This window comes from Notamacropus eugenii, chromosome 3, assembly GCF_028372415.1.
Source record: "Notamacropus eugenii isolate mMacEug1 chromosome 3, mMacEug1.pri_v2, whole genome shotgun sequence".
NCBI lineage: Eukaryota > Metazoa > Chordata > Mammalia > Diprotodontia > Macropodidae > Notamacropus > Notamacropus eugenii.
The window spans coordinates 377,639,166-377,655,831 of NC_092874.1; the positions used below are offsets into that span (position 1 = coordinate 377,639,166).

The 16,666-nt window shown below is 48.5% G+C and overlaps 3 protein-coding genes across 10 annotated transcripts in view; 2 read left to right on the top strand and 1 right to left on the bottom strand.

Annotated features, from left to right (window-relative positions):
• The window catches only part of VKORC1 (vitamin K epoxide reductase complex subunit 1), a 2,536-nt gene extending 1,537 nt beyond the window's left edge, over window positions 1-999 (top strand). Inside the window, exon 3 of the mRNA XM_072597511.1 lies at window positions 354-999. Within this exon, the coding sequence (XP_072453612.1) occupies window positions 354-574 (221 nt within the window). The 3' untranslated portion in view covers window positions 575-999. The remainder of the gene's footprint in view (window positions 1-353) is intronic.
• The window catches only part of ZNF646 (zinc finger protein 646), a 17,425-nt gene continuing 1,476 nt past the window's right edge, over window positions 718-16,666 (bottom strand). For all 5 annotated transcript variants that reach the window (XM_072597495.1, XM_072597494.1, XM_072597493.1 and 2 more), the window contains 2 exons: window positions 10,697-16,301; window positions 718-8,907 (listed from right to left, as the gene is read on the bottom strand). In XM_072597495.1, the coding sequence (XP_072453596.1) occupies window positions 8,843-8,907; window positions 10,697-16,214 (5,583 nt within the window). In that variant the 5' untranslated portion in view covers window positions 16,215-16,301 and the 3' untranslated portion in view covers window positions 718-8,842. The remainder of the gene's footprint in view (window positions 8,908-10,696; window positions 16,302-16,666) is intronic.
• PRSS53 (serine protease 53) lies at window positions 1,891-8,180 on the top strand. Of its 4 annotated transcripts, XM_072597502.1 has the most exons (11): window positions 3,624-3,735; window positions 3,905-4,067; window positions 4,267-4,532; window positions 4,649-4,803; window positions 5,142-5,361; window positions 5,712-5,862; window positions 5,962-6,206; window positions 6,403-6,548; window positions 7,238-7,448; window positions 7,698-7,765; window positions 7,840-8,180. In XM_072597502.1, exons 1-10 carry the CDS (start codon window positions 3,624-3,626, stop codon window positions 7,718-7,720), a joined length of 1,692 nt encoding a protein of 563 aa, XP_072453603.1. In that variant the 3' UTR covers window positions 7,721-7,765; window positions 7,840-8,180. The 4 variants fall into 4 exon arrangements, 3 of the variants coding, with proteins under 3 accessions (XP_072453602.1, XP_072453603.1, XP_072453601.1); XM_072597501.1 differs by adding an exon at window positions 1,891-2,652 and having other exon boundaries at window positions 3,715-3,735; window positions 7,238-8,180; XR_011964503.1 differs by having other exon boundaries at window positions 7,238-7,765.

Here is a 16,666-nt window from a genome sequence, read left to right on the forward strand (position 1 = left end):
TAAAATGGTTACTTTCTTTGTGACCCTACCCCCCCTGCACTTTCCCCCATTCCCAGTTAAGCAAAAGTGACCCCAATGGGCTCAACTCAAGGGTGAGGCATGACCTTCCCTACCTCCTTCCCAAGGTCTGGTAAGGGAGAATAAAGATCCTCCCCTGTCCTTGAGGACTGTGAACAAACTCATGAAAAATGAAAGCAGGAAAGAGACTGAAACTGTTGATACAGACTTTTACCAGTAATCAGTATAGATCAGGAAGATAATTAAAAAGGGGTAATCATAGTGGGATTGCTGCAGTCTAGCAAGGCTTCCTGGAGGAAAATGCTTATTCCCCTGACAATGCCTTCTTTCCCCAGGCTGCTATGGTGCTCCATGGGCTTCCTCGGTCCTCATGTTCAGCTCCCTGCTTTCTCTCTTGGGTTCAGTTTATCTAGCCTGGATCTTGTTTTTTGTGCTGTATGACTTCTGTCTGGTTTGTGTCACCACCTATGCCATCAATTTGGGCCTGGCCATACTCAACTACCGGAAGGCAATGGGGCCCTTGGCACTACAGGATCAAAAGAAAAAAGGACGCTGACTTCGATGACCCTAATGGGGATCAACAAGCCCTAGCTGAACTCTGATCTCACCCAGGAGCGCACACCATCAGCTGCTGGAGTTTGGGTGAAGACTGAAGGATGATGGCAAGATCCATACCAGTTTTGACTGTGTTCTATTAACTTTCTGTCCTTGAGCTCTTCTCCTTGAATCTCTACCCTATCTCCTCTTGTCTTCTACATGCAAAGACATTCTCCATCCCCCCTTTCCTCCCCAAACAAAAGAGCTATTTCCAGGATGCCTAGGCAGGCCCCTACTCTTCAGTATTAGTTGTCTCTGGAGTCACCTGCTGATTCCACCCTTTTCCCTTAGACTACCACCTGAGGAAAAACTGGGATAAAAATTGCTTATTATGGGTGGGGGCAACCTAATCCATGCTGTTCAATAAAGAAAATGAGAAAGACATATATTGTGTGAGTATGTGGACTCTGCCTTAGGCCTAGACTAATCCCACTTCCTTCCCTTGGTAGCTAAGCATTCAGAGCCATAAAGTCCCCACCTTAGACGCCTGGGGGCTGATGAGGATGTGAGTCAGCATTGGAACTTTGTTTAGTCCTCTTCCCCACTTTGCAGAGTCATCAAGGCTCCAGGCAGTATCAGCCCCAAGCATGGGGAGTAACCCCCCCCAGGTTTTTATCCCATTCCACTCATGGGGTAGGAAGATTTTTCATGATGCCTTGGTGAGGAAGGAATTCCCTTTTCCAGACAGGGAAGGCCATTGGAATATATTCCATCCCTTGCCCCCTCTACAATTAACAGAGCTCTCCAGTAGGGAACATTTCTCCTTGAGGACTTGAATTGCTCCCTTTAGACTTCAACCTCATTCTGCTATTTCATCCCTTAGTGAAGAGGAGGCATAGACTGATAGGGACATTATAGCATTTGGACAGAGGTTAGGGATGTGAATAAGGACAGGACTTGGATTTTGGAAGCACAAGAACTAGGAGACTGGCAGAAATGCTTACGTTTTGGATGCTTCCTCTGGTTGCCCTAGGATCAGGCATCTTTTTATTTTTTTGGTGGGTGGTATCAGGCATCTTTTTAACAGTTCAGGCCACTCAGGCCAACTCAGATTTTGCCAGGCTAGATTTGGAAATGTGATGGAAACTGCTGGGGCATTGGTTAACTGGACCATAAAGAAGAGGAAAGGAGGAGGCCAAAAGGGAACAGAATGAGAGGGAATTAGGATTGAGAAATGAGGGGAAAAAAGCCAGAAGACATGCAAATGAGATGGTGGATCAAGGTATTGGGCAATCTTCTCCAGAATGGGAGGGGAAGGAAATAAACATTTATTAAGCATCTACTATGTGCCAGGCATTTTATTATCTCATTTGACTCATTCACTGGAGAAATTGAGGCAGATAGGTTAAATGACTTACCCAGAGTGACAGTTTGAGGCTGGATTTGAATTTAGGTTTTCCTGATTCCAGGTCTAGTATCCTCTCCTATGCACCAGCTAGCTGCCTTGAAAGTTCTGGGCCTTATCCCTTGTAAGTAAGAGCTAATCCAAAGACCAGAAAGAGGTAGAGGGAATATTGAGGTCAGTGTGGCAAGGAAGGAATATTGTCTGTTATGAATGATGAATTAAAATTCTGAAGAATGTTGGGATGGAGGCAGTGGAGAATATGGTCGTTTGATCAGCAAGTGGTTAAAAGCCTGAACTGTCCTCTTTTTTTCAGAAATACACCAAAAGGGGATGGAGATTTTCCCAATGGGAGAATACCCTGGTTTTAGGGTGAGATGCTGAGATTTAGGGTTTTAGGCTGAGATAATGAGATTTAAGCCATCCTGGCCATATTCTGGGGGTGAGGGGTTCTCTAAAGAAGCAATATCCCCTTCATGGTTAGCTTGCTCTAACCTGGGATTATGTCCGGGTGGAGCAATTCATTTGGTGAGTGAAGCAGGATGGGGGTGGGACTTGACTGGAGGTGGGGCTCCCCGAGGAAAAGGAGACTTGGTGGCCTCCCTGAGGGCAGCACCAGAGCAGAGCTAAGAGTAGCATGAAGAGGAGCTGGGGACCAGGACTACTTATACTGGAAGCACTGTTTCTTTCAAGGGGTGAGAGCTGGAGGGAAGGTTGGACAGAAAGGGCATTAACTGTTCACAGGGAGGAGGAAGGGCTGTGGGACGCTAGGGGAAACTTCTCCAAGGCTGGATGTGTGAACAGCTGGTACCTTGTAGAGCTCTCCAGCCAAGCACCTTCTGCAGCTTATGGGACCCCTAAGGGGTATGGCATTGGGCTTTCTGGGGGGGGCCACGAACTTAGGCTGCTTCTGAAAGTTCATTTGTGTGACTGACTCTACACAATTATACCTGCCACTTGATAATTGTACAACTATTCCTGTGACTATCTGGGTAAGTCCAAGTCTATGCCACTGTGACTGACTTCTTGTGAGACTACCCGTGACTTCACTCTAGGTCTGTGATATTCAGTTTGCTCCACTGTTTCTGTGACTGATCACCTATGCTTTGTGTGTGTATCAAGGTGTGGGCATCTGTTTTTGGAATGCCTGCCTGGGGACTTGTCCCTGGAAGCAGGGGGCGGATGGGTTTTTTAGCTCCTGCTAGCCTCCTGTAGCAGACAGATGAACTGGAGACATGGGAGGTAGGATCTCTGACTTCCTTCTTCCTCCATGTAAACACGACCAGGATTGGCTTTCTTTCTTCCATTCTTCAAACCAGTGGGGCAATTAGGCTAATGACCCCAGACCTCCCCAAAATCAACTTTGACTCACCTATCAGGAGACAGGCTCAGACAGGATGCCTGAGGTCTACAAGGGAAATGAGAGGTGGGAAACTGACCCAGGGTTCAGAGTGCTACCTAAGCCCCTGAGGCCCTCTCCTTGCCCCTTAGATTGCTGAGCACAGAGCTAAGGGAGGAGAAGTAATTACCTCTGTGTTGCCTGACGCTCTGAATCTGTTCCAATAAAAGCTGCTTCTTGATCTCATAAATATTTTATTTCTGGGAGGCGGTGGTGATGGAGTCATGGAGTCTCTGAGGGGGAGGAGCTAAGGGGCCTATACCCCTCATGCCAGCTCCTTTCTGGGGACCCAGCCTCAGTCCACCATTTTCCCTGACACCAGCAGAACAGACTCACCAGTATCTCTGTCTCTTTTCAGGACTTCATGCAGCTCAACAAGGTAAGATTTAGGAGATGGCATGAAGGTCAGAGATGCTTGGGTATGGGGGCAGGAGTGGTGCACTGGGGTCTAATCTTGGATGTGGTTGAATCTTACTTGGGGGTGATGGTGTCTGATTGACATAGAGGAGGACAGGGACACTTATGTCCAAACTTCCTCTTATCTCTAGCCTGTGGGCAGCGTGGTCCTGGCCCTCCCAAGCCTCGGGAGGCTAATGCCATGCCAGGAGAGTGGCCATGGCAGGCAAGTGTGAGACAGCAGGGAGTCCACATCTGCAGTGGCTCCCTAGTCTCCGATACTTGGGTCCTCACAGCAGCCCACTGCTTTGACAGGTGAGTCTGGACAGGTTCATCCATTCACCATGAGGTTGGGACTCCTTTTCTTGACCTGGGTACTGACCATTACTGGCTAAGCTTTCATGAGGGCACTCTCAACATAGGACAATTAAAAAACAGTACAAAAAAACCCCCTTTCTTAGGCTTAGAAATTCTCGTAAGTCAAGAACTTCTAATTCTCTTGTCAACCTTCTAGGAACTCTGTGACAGACCTGCGATCCTGGTCAGTGGTACTGGGTTCTCTGCAGCAGGAAGGGATTGGCTTAGGGGCACAGGAAGTAGGTGTGGCCTCTGTCCACATCCCTCAGACATATAGCCACTATACTGAGGGCTCTGACATGGCCCTCCTCCAGCTGACCCGAAGCTTGCCTCAGTGTCCCATCTGCCTGCCCCAACCTGGCCACCGCTTCCCTTTTGGAGCTTCCTGCTGGGCCACTGGATGGGGCCAAGGCACTGAGAGGGGTGAGTGTCATTTCTGGGCACTTGTTTGGCATCCTTGTCTGTCCCTCCAGTACTGTTGCCCAATCCCTTCCCCTAAACCTAGGCACCTAGCCTCTCTAGCCTTGTATCTCCCCCAGCTCCTGGGATCCTCAGGAACTTGCGCCTGCGTCTCATAAGCCGCCCCACTTGTAACTGCCTGTACAATCGGCTGCATTTGCGGCAGCTCTCCAGTCCAGCTCGGCATGGGATGCTGTGTGCTGGGGCCCAGCCTGGAGGTCAAGGTCCCTGCCAGGTACTACTAGAGATATCAGAGGTCTAGTGGGCAGAAGGTATATGGGACTAGGTAGTAACAGAGGGATCTAGATCCTCAAACTAGACACTGGAATTCAGGAAGCAGGGGACTCATGGGCTAGGCTAGGTGGGCAGGGAAAACTGATTACCAAGTAATACTTTGGGGGATGGGATGAACACATAAGACACAAAAATGAACTGAAACAACAAGAGAGGTGAATGGGTATAACAGAAATCAGAAGATGGAAAGATTTCTCAAACTGAGTCTTCACTAGGTATATTGAGCCATTCAAGAGGGTTTGGGGATCTCCACACCAATGCCTCTTCTATTCATTCTAGGGAGATTCTGGGGGCCCAGTGCTTTGTGAGGAGCCAGACGGGCACTGGGTTCAGGTTGGAATCATCAGCTTCTCCTCAAGCTGTGCCCAAGAGGACACCCCAGTGCTGCTCACTGACCTTGCTACCTATGCCCCCTGGTTACAGGCTCAGGCCTCCAGTGCTGCCTTTCTCCACCAGAACTCCAAGGTCTTGGGGAGCAGTGATGAGGACAGCTGCATCTGTACGGGCCAGGGATGCCTGGGTCTGAATTCTGGGGGAAAGATAGCTAGTACCTTCTCCAAGGTGAAAAACCAACAAGACCCAAATGGCAGCTCCTACCATTCTGAGTCAGGAAAGCAAGGATTAAAGGTCATGGGATAAAGGAACCATCATCTGACATTTCTGCATTAAATGACAACCAAAATAATGGCTGAGGTGGAAGCTACAGTCTTTGGTCAGAAAGTAGGGCAACCCAGGCTGGGGAGAACTCAAAACTCAAAAGGGAGATTAGGAACCATGAACTCAGCTTCTTGGGGCTGCCAATAGTAAGGATTCAGCGCAGGCCTTCAAGCTTGTGTCTTTTTCTTGTAGCCTGTGGTTCACTGAAGGGGAAGGGCCCCCGTCCTGGCGCTCCTTCTCCATGGCCCTGGGATGCACAACTGAGGCATCTTGGGCAGTTTGTATGTGGAGGGGCCCTGGTGTCTGAGGAAGTGGTACTGACAGCTGCCCATTGCTTCATTGGGTAAGCCTGCCCCTCAGATTCCATGACCCATGGTCTCTAGGCTCCTTCATACTGAAGTTCCAGTTTTTCCAAATCCCTTCCCCTTATCTCTTTGCACAGGCGCCAGACCTTGGAGGAGTGGAGCATAGGGCTGGGTAAGGGTAAGGAGCAGAGAGGGCTTCGTCAACTCACCCTTCATGGTGCTTACACACACCCGGAGGGTGGCCATGATATTGCTCTGCTGCTCTTGTCCCAGCCTGTCATCTTGAGTCCCAATCTGCGACCCCTCTGTCTGCCCTATGCTTCCCACCATCTGCCTGAAGGGGCACGGGGTTGGGCACAGGGAAGAGCCCAAAAGGGAACAGGTAGGTGGAAATGGACCCCAGGTTCAATTTAGAGAAGAGAAGGGCATGATGAAGAGCCCCTTGTACCCAAGCTGGAATTAGGGAATGCAATGCAATGAAAGCACTTAGGGCAATCCTGGGAGTGTAAGTAAAATAAAAAAAACCCAGAAAAACAAAACCAACCCAACAAGGACCTGGGAGTCTTCTCTCTTCACAGATCTTGACTCCTCCCTGGCAGTTCCTGTGACTCTCCTTGGCCCCAGAGCCTGCAGCAGACTCCATGCAGCTCCCGGGGGCAAGGGTATCCCCATCCTCCCAGGGATGCTCTGCGGCAGCGCTGTGGGGGAACCTCTTCAGTGTGAGGTGAGGGTGCTTCAGGTAACCCTAAAACCACATTCACAACTAGGACTCCCAACTGTTGCCTTTTTCCCCCAATTTAAATGCTTCTCTCATCTTTATGTTTCAGACTCTTATTTTCTTAGGGAGGCTAAGAAGGGTTCAAAGTTAACTTTTAACCCTTAGTTCTTATGCCTAACATTGCTTGCCATTAACAACTTCATACCAAATAGCTCCTAACCCAGCAAGTCAATACCTGTTAACATCTGTTCCCAACTTCAAACCAACATCTTCTAGACTGGACCACCCAATTTCTTATTATGGATACTGTAAGGGTAAGATTGGGGAGCTATTAACTAGGGTCTCCAGAGAAATTGCCCAGAAGCAGAGTCCTAATGTTGGGGCCACTCCTAGATTATGCCATTCAAGGAGACCTTGGGCTTTCTGATGGATCTTGGCTCAGAAAGGAGCTTACACTAAAGACTTAAGGGTCATTACAACTAGAACCTCATCAACCTCCACCAGAGGCAGTGTCCTAAAAATGTCTACCCCTTCCACACAAACTCTTTTTCAACACAGTTCCCCAGCTACTTAACTAGATTCTAACTGTGGCAAATATTGGGGGGCAAGGAGCACATAGCTGTGCTTTGCCACACACCCTGATTCTTTAGAAAGCTTAGTGCCAAAGGATGATGGGTCTTTTCTCCCCTTGCCAGGGCTTGTCAGGCTCACCACTGGTGCATGATGTGATGGGCACATGGTTCCTGGCAGGGCTGCACAGCTTTAGTGATGCCTGCAGGGGTCCAGTCCATCCTGGGGTCTTTACAGCACTTCCTGCCTACGAAGATTGGATTGGCAGCCTTAAATGGCAAGTCTATTTTGCTGAAAAGCCTGAACCTGAGCAAGACAACTGCCCTGCTACCCTAAGTATGAAACCCAGCAAGCCACACCTACTCTTCAGTTACTTTCTTAGCCCTTCCTTTTTCGAGTCCTCCAAAGACTCAGTAATCTTTTCCCAATCTCTTGCACTGCTCCCTCTTATCCCTTTGTCCCTAGGACCTAAGAAAACTGTTCTTCCAGTTCTTAATTCTTGCCTTTACTCCCAGGGAAAGTGATTTTACAATTCTGTCAACTGAATTTCCTGTTTCCTTCCCTCTACCCCCATTTTCCGCTCAGGAGGAAGTCCTTCTAGTTGGTGACTGAGCTTCTCTAAGATGCCTACATCATGCAGGAGCAGTCCAGAGGTAACTTTCAATTCATTTTTCACCATGTGACCCCTGTTCTCTTTCCCCACACCTCATGCTTTTTCTGATTACAGGTGCCAAGGGACTCAAGCTGTGATGGCCTTGGAAAGAGATCAGGCCATTCACTCTCTCTTCACAAGGAAAGACCCATGTCTTATAGAAACACAAGAACCCAGCTGGACCTGGGAAGAAATGTGAGCATTGCAGAGCCAGGAAGAGGCAGAAGACAAAATCACCCCAAGTCCCCAGTAATCCCTTGCAGGATAGGAAGATTTCAGCAGAATCTTCCCCAAATCTCTTGTTGGTCTGTCGACCAACCCCAACTCATGCATCTTCTACCATACGGGAAAGTCCCATGAACAGATTTTCTCCCTTTTCCGCATGCCAGATACACAATACATACTGTAGCAGTCAACTTTTTTCTTAAAATTTCCTTTTTTTTTTTGGAGCAAATTTTCCCTTTTTTAAAACTTAAATAAAACCTTACAAAATAGACTTTAGAAAATAAGTTACAAATTGTAGCAAAAGGCTTTTCCCCCAAGGAAGAAATCTCGTTCCCTTCTCCCTCTTTGGGAGTCTAGATATCTCCCTTGAACCTATGCTTTGCCTCCCCTTCATTCTTAAGACTCCAAGGTTCCTTTGTCCTATATCCCTCTTTCTATGACCACACAGTAGATCTAAGGTCCTGGATGCTGAGGAAGAGAGGGGAAAAAAAGGAACTTAGTACAGCTCTAATCCTTTCCTAAAAACTGGACAACCAGCATCCTGGAAAATTAGCCCCATACAGCAGAAAATGGGAGCCAGAGAAATGGCAAAAGGGCAGAAACATCTTCTCCAGGGTTGGGATTTTCTCCCATCCTGGATCTCTCATTAGAAGGAAGAGGAAGAAAGCATCTCTAACCGTGTTCTATCCTGCCAAGTCTCCTGAGTTGTTCCCAAGAGGATGACAGGAGAGATCAGGATATCCAACTCTCCTGAGTTAAAAGCAGAAATAAGAAGCCCAATGTCCCAGTCTTTGGGAGAAACAGTTCAGAGGGAGAAGCCGAGGTCTGGAGGCCACTGGGTCTAGGACCAGAGTCATGGGGGTGGATGGAGGAGATATGAGAGATCCTTGTCTCCTGCTGTAGGTGACTGTGTGTCTCCTGAGGGGAGAAAGAGAGAAAGACATCAGGTCACTGGCTGAATGTATATACTTACACAGCTAAAAACAGAACTTTAAATCCTCAAGTGTCTAAACCTCAGCCAAATGTTAGATTTTTCTGTTGTTTTGTGAACCTAGGAGCCTGACTTTCACTTCTTTTCTAAGAACCAGGTATCATATCTTTCCAGTTTTCTTAAGGTCACAAAAGGCTTTTGTCCCTTTAAGGATCATCTTTCTGACTCTCCATCTTTCTTTTCTGTCACTTTTCCTTTTAATAACCTCTCCACCTTCCTAAGAACCACTCTAGTTTGAGCTGTCAGTTTGCCAGGGATGTCTTGGGGTGTAAAAAGGGGACAGGGTCTGAGGTGGCTCAGCTGAGATATGGGGAGGATACTTGGATTTGACCTGGAATGGGCTACATCAAAGCAAGAGAAACATTTTACAAGGTGAGAACTAGATGTTTTGAGAATAAAAAAAAAGCAGGCTGGAAGAACTGCCTAACTATCCCTGCCTCAGTTTCCCCTCTGGTATAAGAAGAGAAGGCTCATTCTAGAGCCACGATATGTAAGACTCCATTCCTGCTTCAGTTTTCTCTGTGGCAAACAGAAGAGGTTCTTCCTATAAGCCACAGTGGGTGGAGGTACTTTATACTTTGATCCCCTTTGATAGAAGATGCAAAATGGGGGCTAATTATTGTTATTGCTTCAGCCAGGGCCAACTTCAAAGAAACAATTAACTGTGACTCAGCCCTGGAGCAAGAGGCAAGCTTGGGATTCGGAGGGAGGGGGAAGGATGACTGGGACCTGGAAAGAATCAAGAGATTTGGAGAAAAACCAAACCACCTGATGGAGCTTTGTTTCAAGGAAAAAGGATGCCTATATTTTAGGAGAACTGCCAATTCTAAGGGAAAGGAATAAGTAACAAGCTGCCGAGGTGACATGGGAATTGAGGGCAAAAAAGTCAAGGACTGAAAAGCAGGGGGCTTAAAATGGTGTGGGAAGGTGGGAGACCAGATCCTTGTAGGCTCCAGGAGGGAAGTAAGGTATAGATATGTTGGGAGAAACAAGTGCAATATAAGTGACCCAGCTCAATCAGTCATGCTGTCTAAACAATGGGGAATGGATACCCCTTCAATCATCCCTTTTTCTTGCTGTCTGCTCTGGGAATGGGAAACAATTTTGGAATTTTCTGAAGTAAAAAGTTACATGCAATGATTTAGCCTATTTCCTTTCTGAGCAGGAAGAGATTCCAGATTTGGCTAACTAAGGAGGACAGAGCTGACTTCCAAAAAAAAGAGAAAATTTCCAACAGCAAAGGAACAGATAGATCAATTTCAGCTGTGTCCTTACTTACAGCCACTCTGATCAGTCTCTTTTCTGAGCTCAAAGGGTTCTCTAAACCTGCTCTTCAACCCCCTCCCTCATAGCTCCTCTATCTTTCCTGTCCCAGGCTTTCCACCAAATCGCATCATACCACTGCTTTCTAGAATTGAGGTATCTGCCCATTACCCTATTAGAACTCAGATAATTGGGCCCCCAGACCATGACTCTCCCCTCTACTCAATTCCTCTGGACCTCCAGAAGGCACAGATTTCCCAAATCCTCTTTCTTACCTATGCCCAAGTATCTGAAACCTCTGAACACCACTCAGAATCTAAGTGTGTTGCTTCCCCCCCTTCCTTGTTCTCTCCCCACTTTCATACTCTGAGTTCCACCCCACCTTGCCTCCCAAAACTCTTGTCCTCAGAAGACTACCTCCTCCCTTCTACCCCCCAACTCATTTTCTCATACCAGTGCCAGTCATTGTCCACTCCTCCTCGTGTTGTTGCTGGTGCTGCAAGAAGCTGATTTGACGACGGAAGCGGCGAGGGCAATGTGAGCAAGAGAAGGGTCCTTCTCGAGGTGCATGGACCCTCCTGTGGCCTTCCAGTCGGGCTGCTGTCCGAAAGGCTTTGCCACACACTCCACAGCGATGGCGCTTAGGGTCTGTATGTGTCCTCCCATGATTCTTGAGAGCCAACAGGTTAGGCAGTAGCTTGGGGCAGAGGGAGCAGGGATAAAGACCTGTGGCATGGGCTTTTTGGTGGTTCAACAGGCTGCCAGCATGACGATAAGAGCGCCCACATTGGGTACAACAGAAGGGACGTTCTTCTGTGGCTTGTTTTAACCCCCTGTCCTGTGCCTCCTTCGTAGCTGTCTCAGACCCTGATATTTCTTTGGTGGCTCTAAGGGTCTCCCCTTGCCCTGACAAATATTTATCTTCCATATCCCCTTTAGTCTCAACCTCTTGCACATCAGTTCCCTCCATCTGAGGTGGGGCCTGGCCTTGACCCAAAGCATGGGCTCGCTGATGGCTGGTCAGCTCACGGGAGGCACGGAAAGCTTTTCCACAGTGAGGGCACTTGAAGCGACGGGTTGCTGTGTGAATGCGACCATGGTTTTTGGCAGCCATAGGATTTGAAAATTCCTTAGAACAGAATTGACAGTGGTAACGGCCTGTTTTGTGGGTATTGCGGTGGTTTAGAAGGCTGCCTGCATGCCGGTAAGTCTTGCCACACTGTCCACAGCAGAAAGGGCGGAGTTCTAGCTGGGACTGAGAGCTGTTATCTTGGTCCTGGGTCTGCCCACTCTCCCAGCCTTCTAAGCTCCTTAGATCTGGTTCATTAGGTTGACTATCTTCCTGACTGCATGGACTCCCCAACCCATAGTCATTGGAGCTAGTGTGTTTTTGGCTACCTGGTTTACTCACTGGTGTTTCATTAATATGCCACCCATCTGTTTTCCCAGTGATCCAGGACAATGGCTCTCCATTGCCTTCCTGACCTTCTGATAACCCACTGGTGCCCTGACCTAATTCTTCTGTACCCTTAGCTTGGTTGTCAACCAGAGCTCCAAGTTCATACTCACATGATCTTCCTTCTAGTTCATTGATATCTGTTTGACTTTCATGTCTGACAGTTGTTTGGCTGAGGACTTTAATTACATCAAGCTCTCTCTTACTCGCCTCCTCATGGTCCCTTAGATGCCTCTCCAGAGATGCCCGTCTAGGGAAACTTCGGCTACAAAGGGCACAGCGCACAGCTACCCGAGGTCCACCCCCACGCCTTGCCCTTCCTGTCCGTCGCCTCCGGCTCTCCGAATGCAGGCGCTGGTGGTTCTTTAGTGCCATACGGTTTGAATAGGTTTTAGGGCAGATTGGACAGCTGTATTGCCCTATCTCATGACTCCGCCGATGGTTCAGGAGGCTTCCAGCATGTCGATAAGTCCTCCCACACTGTCCACAACGAAAAGGTCGTTCATCTCGTGATAGTGAGGGTGATTTTGGCAGTAGTTTTCGAACTCCTCCAGAACTGCCATTTCGCAGCTCCCCATGGACACGCTGATGGTTAGCCAGTTGTTTTCGCAACCGAAAGGCTTTGCCACATTCTCCACAATGAAACCGACGGGGTTCGGCATGAATACGCCGGTGATTCTTGAGAGCCATGAGATTAGAGAAACCCTTAGAGCAGGCCTGGCAGCCAAAGTGTCCTGTTTGATGGCTCTGTCGATGGTTGATGAGGCTACCAGCATGCTTATATGTCCGACCACACAATTCACAGCCAAAGGGACGATCCATGCTGGCCTCCTTCTCTGAATTTCCTTCTTCTATGTCGTTGTCTTTTAGTGGGACTTCCTCCTCCTTCACAGTGGTCTCCTCTGGTTCTTTCTTAATGGGTATTTCTTCCACTGCCTTCTCTTTAGGCTCTTTCTGCAGTTCTTCTGATGTCATCTGCGGTGACCCTACCTCTGCTACCTTCTGTGTTTCCTTGCTTTCTACCACAGGGATGACCCCTATCTGGGGTTCTGCCCCTTTGCAACGAGGATGATTACGCAAGTGATTTCGGTAGGCAGCCAAGTTGGGATATCTTCGGGCACAGATGGGACAGGCAAAGTCTCCTGTCTGATGAGTCTTACGGTGGTTTACCAGGCTCCCACCATGGCGATAGGTCTTACCACACTGACTACATTGAAAGGGACGAGGCTGGGCAGGAGAAAGGGACTCTGGAACAGCTTCTACACTGGTACCTTCTATCTCTAACACAGAAGTCGTATCCATAGTCCCTACAGCTTCCATACTGTCTCCGGACACAGTGTCCAAACACTCCCCAGAAACAGTGCCTGTATCATCTTGAGAGACAAAGTCCACAGTGTTTTCAGATATGTCATCCATAGTTGTCTCTGTGATTACATTCTTCTCTACGGTGTCTGCGGGAGTCACATCCATTCCATCTACAGAAATATTTCCTAGACTCTGATGGTGGCGCTCCAGACTTCCTAGGTCATCGTATGTCTGGCCACAGCAGGCACAGATGTGCCCATAGCCGGCACCATCTAGTCCCTCTACCTCCCTCTGTAGTTGGTTTAGTAGCTCTGCTTCTGAGAGCTGCAAGGGAGTGGAATTAGAGACAAATGCCCCTTCCTCTTCATCCTCTGAAGAATCCTGGCTCTCACCAGGGGAGTCATGGGCTTGACTTCTATGCTGTCTATAATCTGCTCGCCCAGGAAAGATCATGCCACATAGGCAACAAAGAAAAGGCTGCCCTGATGTGGCTTCTCCTGGTCCATGGTTCTGAAAATGGCTGCGTAGCGCAGGGAGTGAGTCAAATTCCTTAGGGCAGAGTGAACACTGGTAGATGCCTGGTGGGTGGCAAGGTCGATGGTTCAGTAAGCCAGCTGTATGGTGGAAAGATCGCCCACAGTCATGACATGTGTGGTGGCCAGAGGTCCGCCAACCATTGATAGCCTCAGGGCCATGGGAAATGGCATCACACACAGTCTCCTGTTTATGTTCCTCTTCTACCAAAGCTGGAGTGTCCCCACTGCCTTCCTTATTGCCTGTTACTACATTCCCAAGGAAACAGGACTCCTTCCCTTCCAGTCCTTCTTCATTGGTTTTGCCCAGTTCATTACTCTGGAAACAGGCCTCATTTCTTTCCAGCTTACATTTGTCTCTTTCAATATTACCTTGAAAATAGTTCTCATTGCTTTCTAACTTGCCATTGGTCATATTAACTCCATTCACTTTCACATCTTTGTGAAAGTCAATTTTCTCTTTTTCTTCCTCTTTCACAACCAATTCCTTGTCCTGATAGTCCTCTGGTGAAGATTCGTTTCTATCTGTTACAACTACTCCACTGCTGCTCCCATCAGTGATCCCAGCACTCCGCCGCTGGTGCCTCTTGCTCCGTCTTCGGCTATGGCGTCGTAAGTGGCTCTTCATGGCTGCCACGGTGTGGAAGTGCTTGGCACATGTTCCACAGCCAAAGTCACCTGTCTGGTGGGTCTGTCTGTGGTTGATGAGACTTCCTGAATGACGATAAGTCTTCCCGCAGTCTCTACAGGAATAGGCCCTTGGAGGTGACTCCACTGACTCAGTTCTATTACTCTCCCCTTCTTGATGGGTTTGGCCATGTTGTTTTAAGCTCTGTACATCATCAAAAAGCATCCCACAAAGACCACATATTTGTGCCACTGCCATATCTACTTCTGGATGGCTGCCCATTGTCCCTTCTTCACTAGGATCTTTTTCTTTCCCTTGGGCTGCCTGCTGTTCCTTCTCCTCTTCGGGGCAATCCTCCTCTTGACTAGGGGCAGAATCCTCCCTTTCTAGGCCAGGTGTGATACCCTCTCCATCCTGACACTGTGGTTCTTCTCTCCCTTGACTCCCATTGCGTCGTGCTGCCTTAAAATGTACCCTCACATGATTTCGGAGGGCCATGAGGTTTGGATACTGGCGGGGGCAAAGGGAGCACTGATATTCACCAGTCTGATGGCTGTGTCGATGGTTTACCAGACTCCCCCGGTGACGGTAAGCCCGTCCACACTCATTGCATTTATAGGGGCGATGGTCTGTGGTAGTAGTTGGAGTAGCAGGATTCTCTTCCTCCTCTGGGTCAACTTCTGGTGGTGGTGCAGTCAGGGAAGGTGTGGGAGGTGGTGGTTGATGCTGCTCCTCGCCCCCTCCGCTACGACGAGTTTTAAGATGAGCCCGCAAGTGATTTTTGAGGGCTGCAGCATTGAATAGCTGCTTTGGACAGACTGGACAGGGATAGACACCAGTCTCATGACTCTTCCGGTGATTGATAAGGCTCCCAGCATGCCGGTAAGTACGGCCACAATCAGCACAACGGAAAGGCCTATATTCTTCTACTCCACCCTCATTAAGCTCCCCAGCATCAAGATCTCCAGAAGTGTTGAATTCCCCAGAGGCATTAAAGTCCTTGGTACCATGAAGCTGATTTTTATCACAACCACTTTCTCCAGGGCCATTGGCAGATGGCTCTCCTTTTTCTTCCCATGATAGTTCCTTCCCTTCTCCCTCATGGGCTTGTTGGTGTCCCAACAATTCACTCGGCAGTCGGAAAGCCCGGGGGCATCGAGGACACTGGTAAGGCCTATACTGAGCATGTAACCTAGAATGATTCTTTAGGGCCATAAGGTTGGAAAATTCCTTGAAACATACAGCACAGGGGTAAATGCCTAAAGCATGGCTCTGACGGTGGTTGGTTAAACTCCCTGCATGTTTATAGGCTTTGCCACATTGTCCACACTTATATCGACGTTCATCCTCAGTAGGAGGTGACTGAGGTGGTCTCTCATTCCCTGTGAAATCCACCATGGATTCAGCTAAGTACTGCTCTAAATTGCTGAGAAGGCTATTGGCTGGAGCAGGAAGAGCAGGGGCCTCTGTGGGACCTGATGTATTTCCCCATCCCTCTATACTCTCCTTAGAATCTGTCCTGTTCTCCCAGCCATCTTTGTGTCCAGGTGGCTTCTCCCAGGTACTAGCGGCCTCTGCAGGATCAGGCCCAGCCTCCCATACATGTGTACTTTGTCCATGGCTCGTCTGGTTGTTCCAGTTTTCCCCAGGACCAGGCGTACCCCCCCAAATGTCAGTGGCAGTCATTTGACCCTGGCTATACGATGTGGGCTCTTTGTGGCGGGGGGGCCTGTGCCTCCTGCGGCCCTCAGGGGCATGAGTCCTCAGGTGACTCTTGAGGGCCATAGGATTGGAGAAGTCCTTGTTGCATGTGGTACAAGGAAAGCGGCCAATCTCATGGGTCCGTCGGTGATTGACCAGACTACCTGCATGACGATAACCCCGCCCACACTGTGCACACCGGTATGGCCGAGGGATCCCATCAGCCTCATCACCATTCCTGTTTGGAGGAGAGTGATGGAGCAGCTCACGGTGACGTGCTAGTTCTGGGAGGCTGGGGAAATGACGCTGACAATCAGGGCAGCTGATCAAGGCAGGGGTATCCTCCATGAGGCAGCAAGGTAAACTGCAGAGTGCTCAGGAAACACAGGCAGGTGATAATACCATCTTCTTGCTCTGGAGAAAGCAGCAAAAAGACTAGAATATAAAAAAGGAAATATTAAGAAAGGAATTGAGAATGTAACTCACTGCTTAAATGAGCTTGTCCATTAGGTAGTATGTGAAAAAGTACTTCAGGTCCTGCATTCCATCTGATCAAATCAAAGTCCTATTTCCATCTGAGCAAATGGAACCCATCATCTCAATTTTCCCCAGAGGAAAACAGAGATGGGGCAAGAACCTGAGATACTGCCTTAAAACCAAATGTTTCCCTGGATCAAAGGCAGAAATTTCTGTTACTTTTGATCTCTTCTAAACTTAAAAGTTCAGTACTGAGACCTCTTAGCTATAGTTGGCATCACAACCCAAAAAACCCTTTCCTTTTTTCTTTAATATCCTCCCCA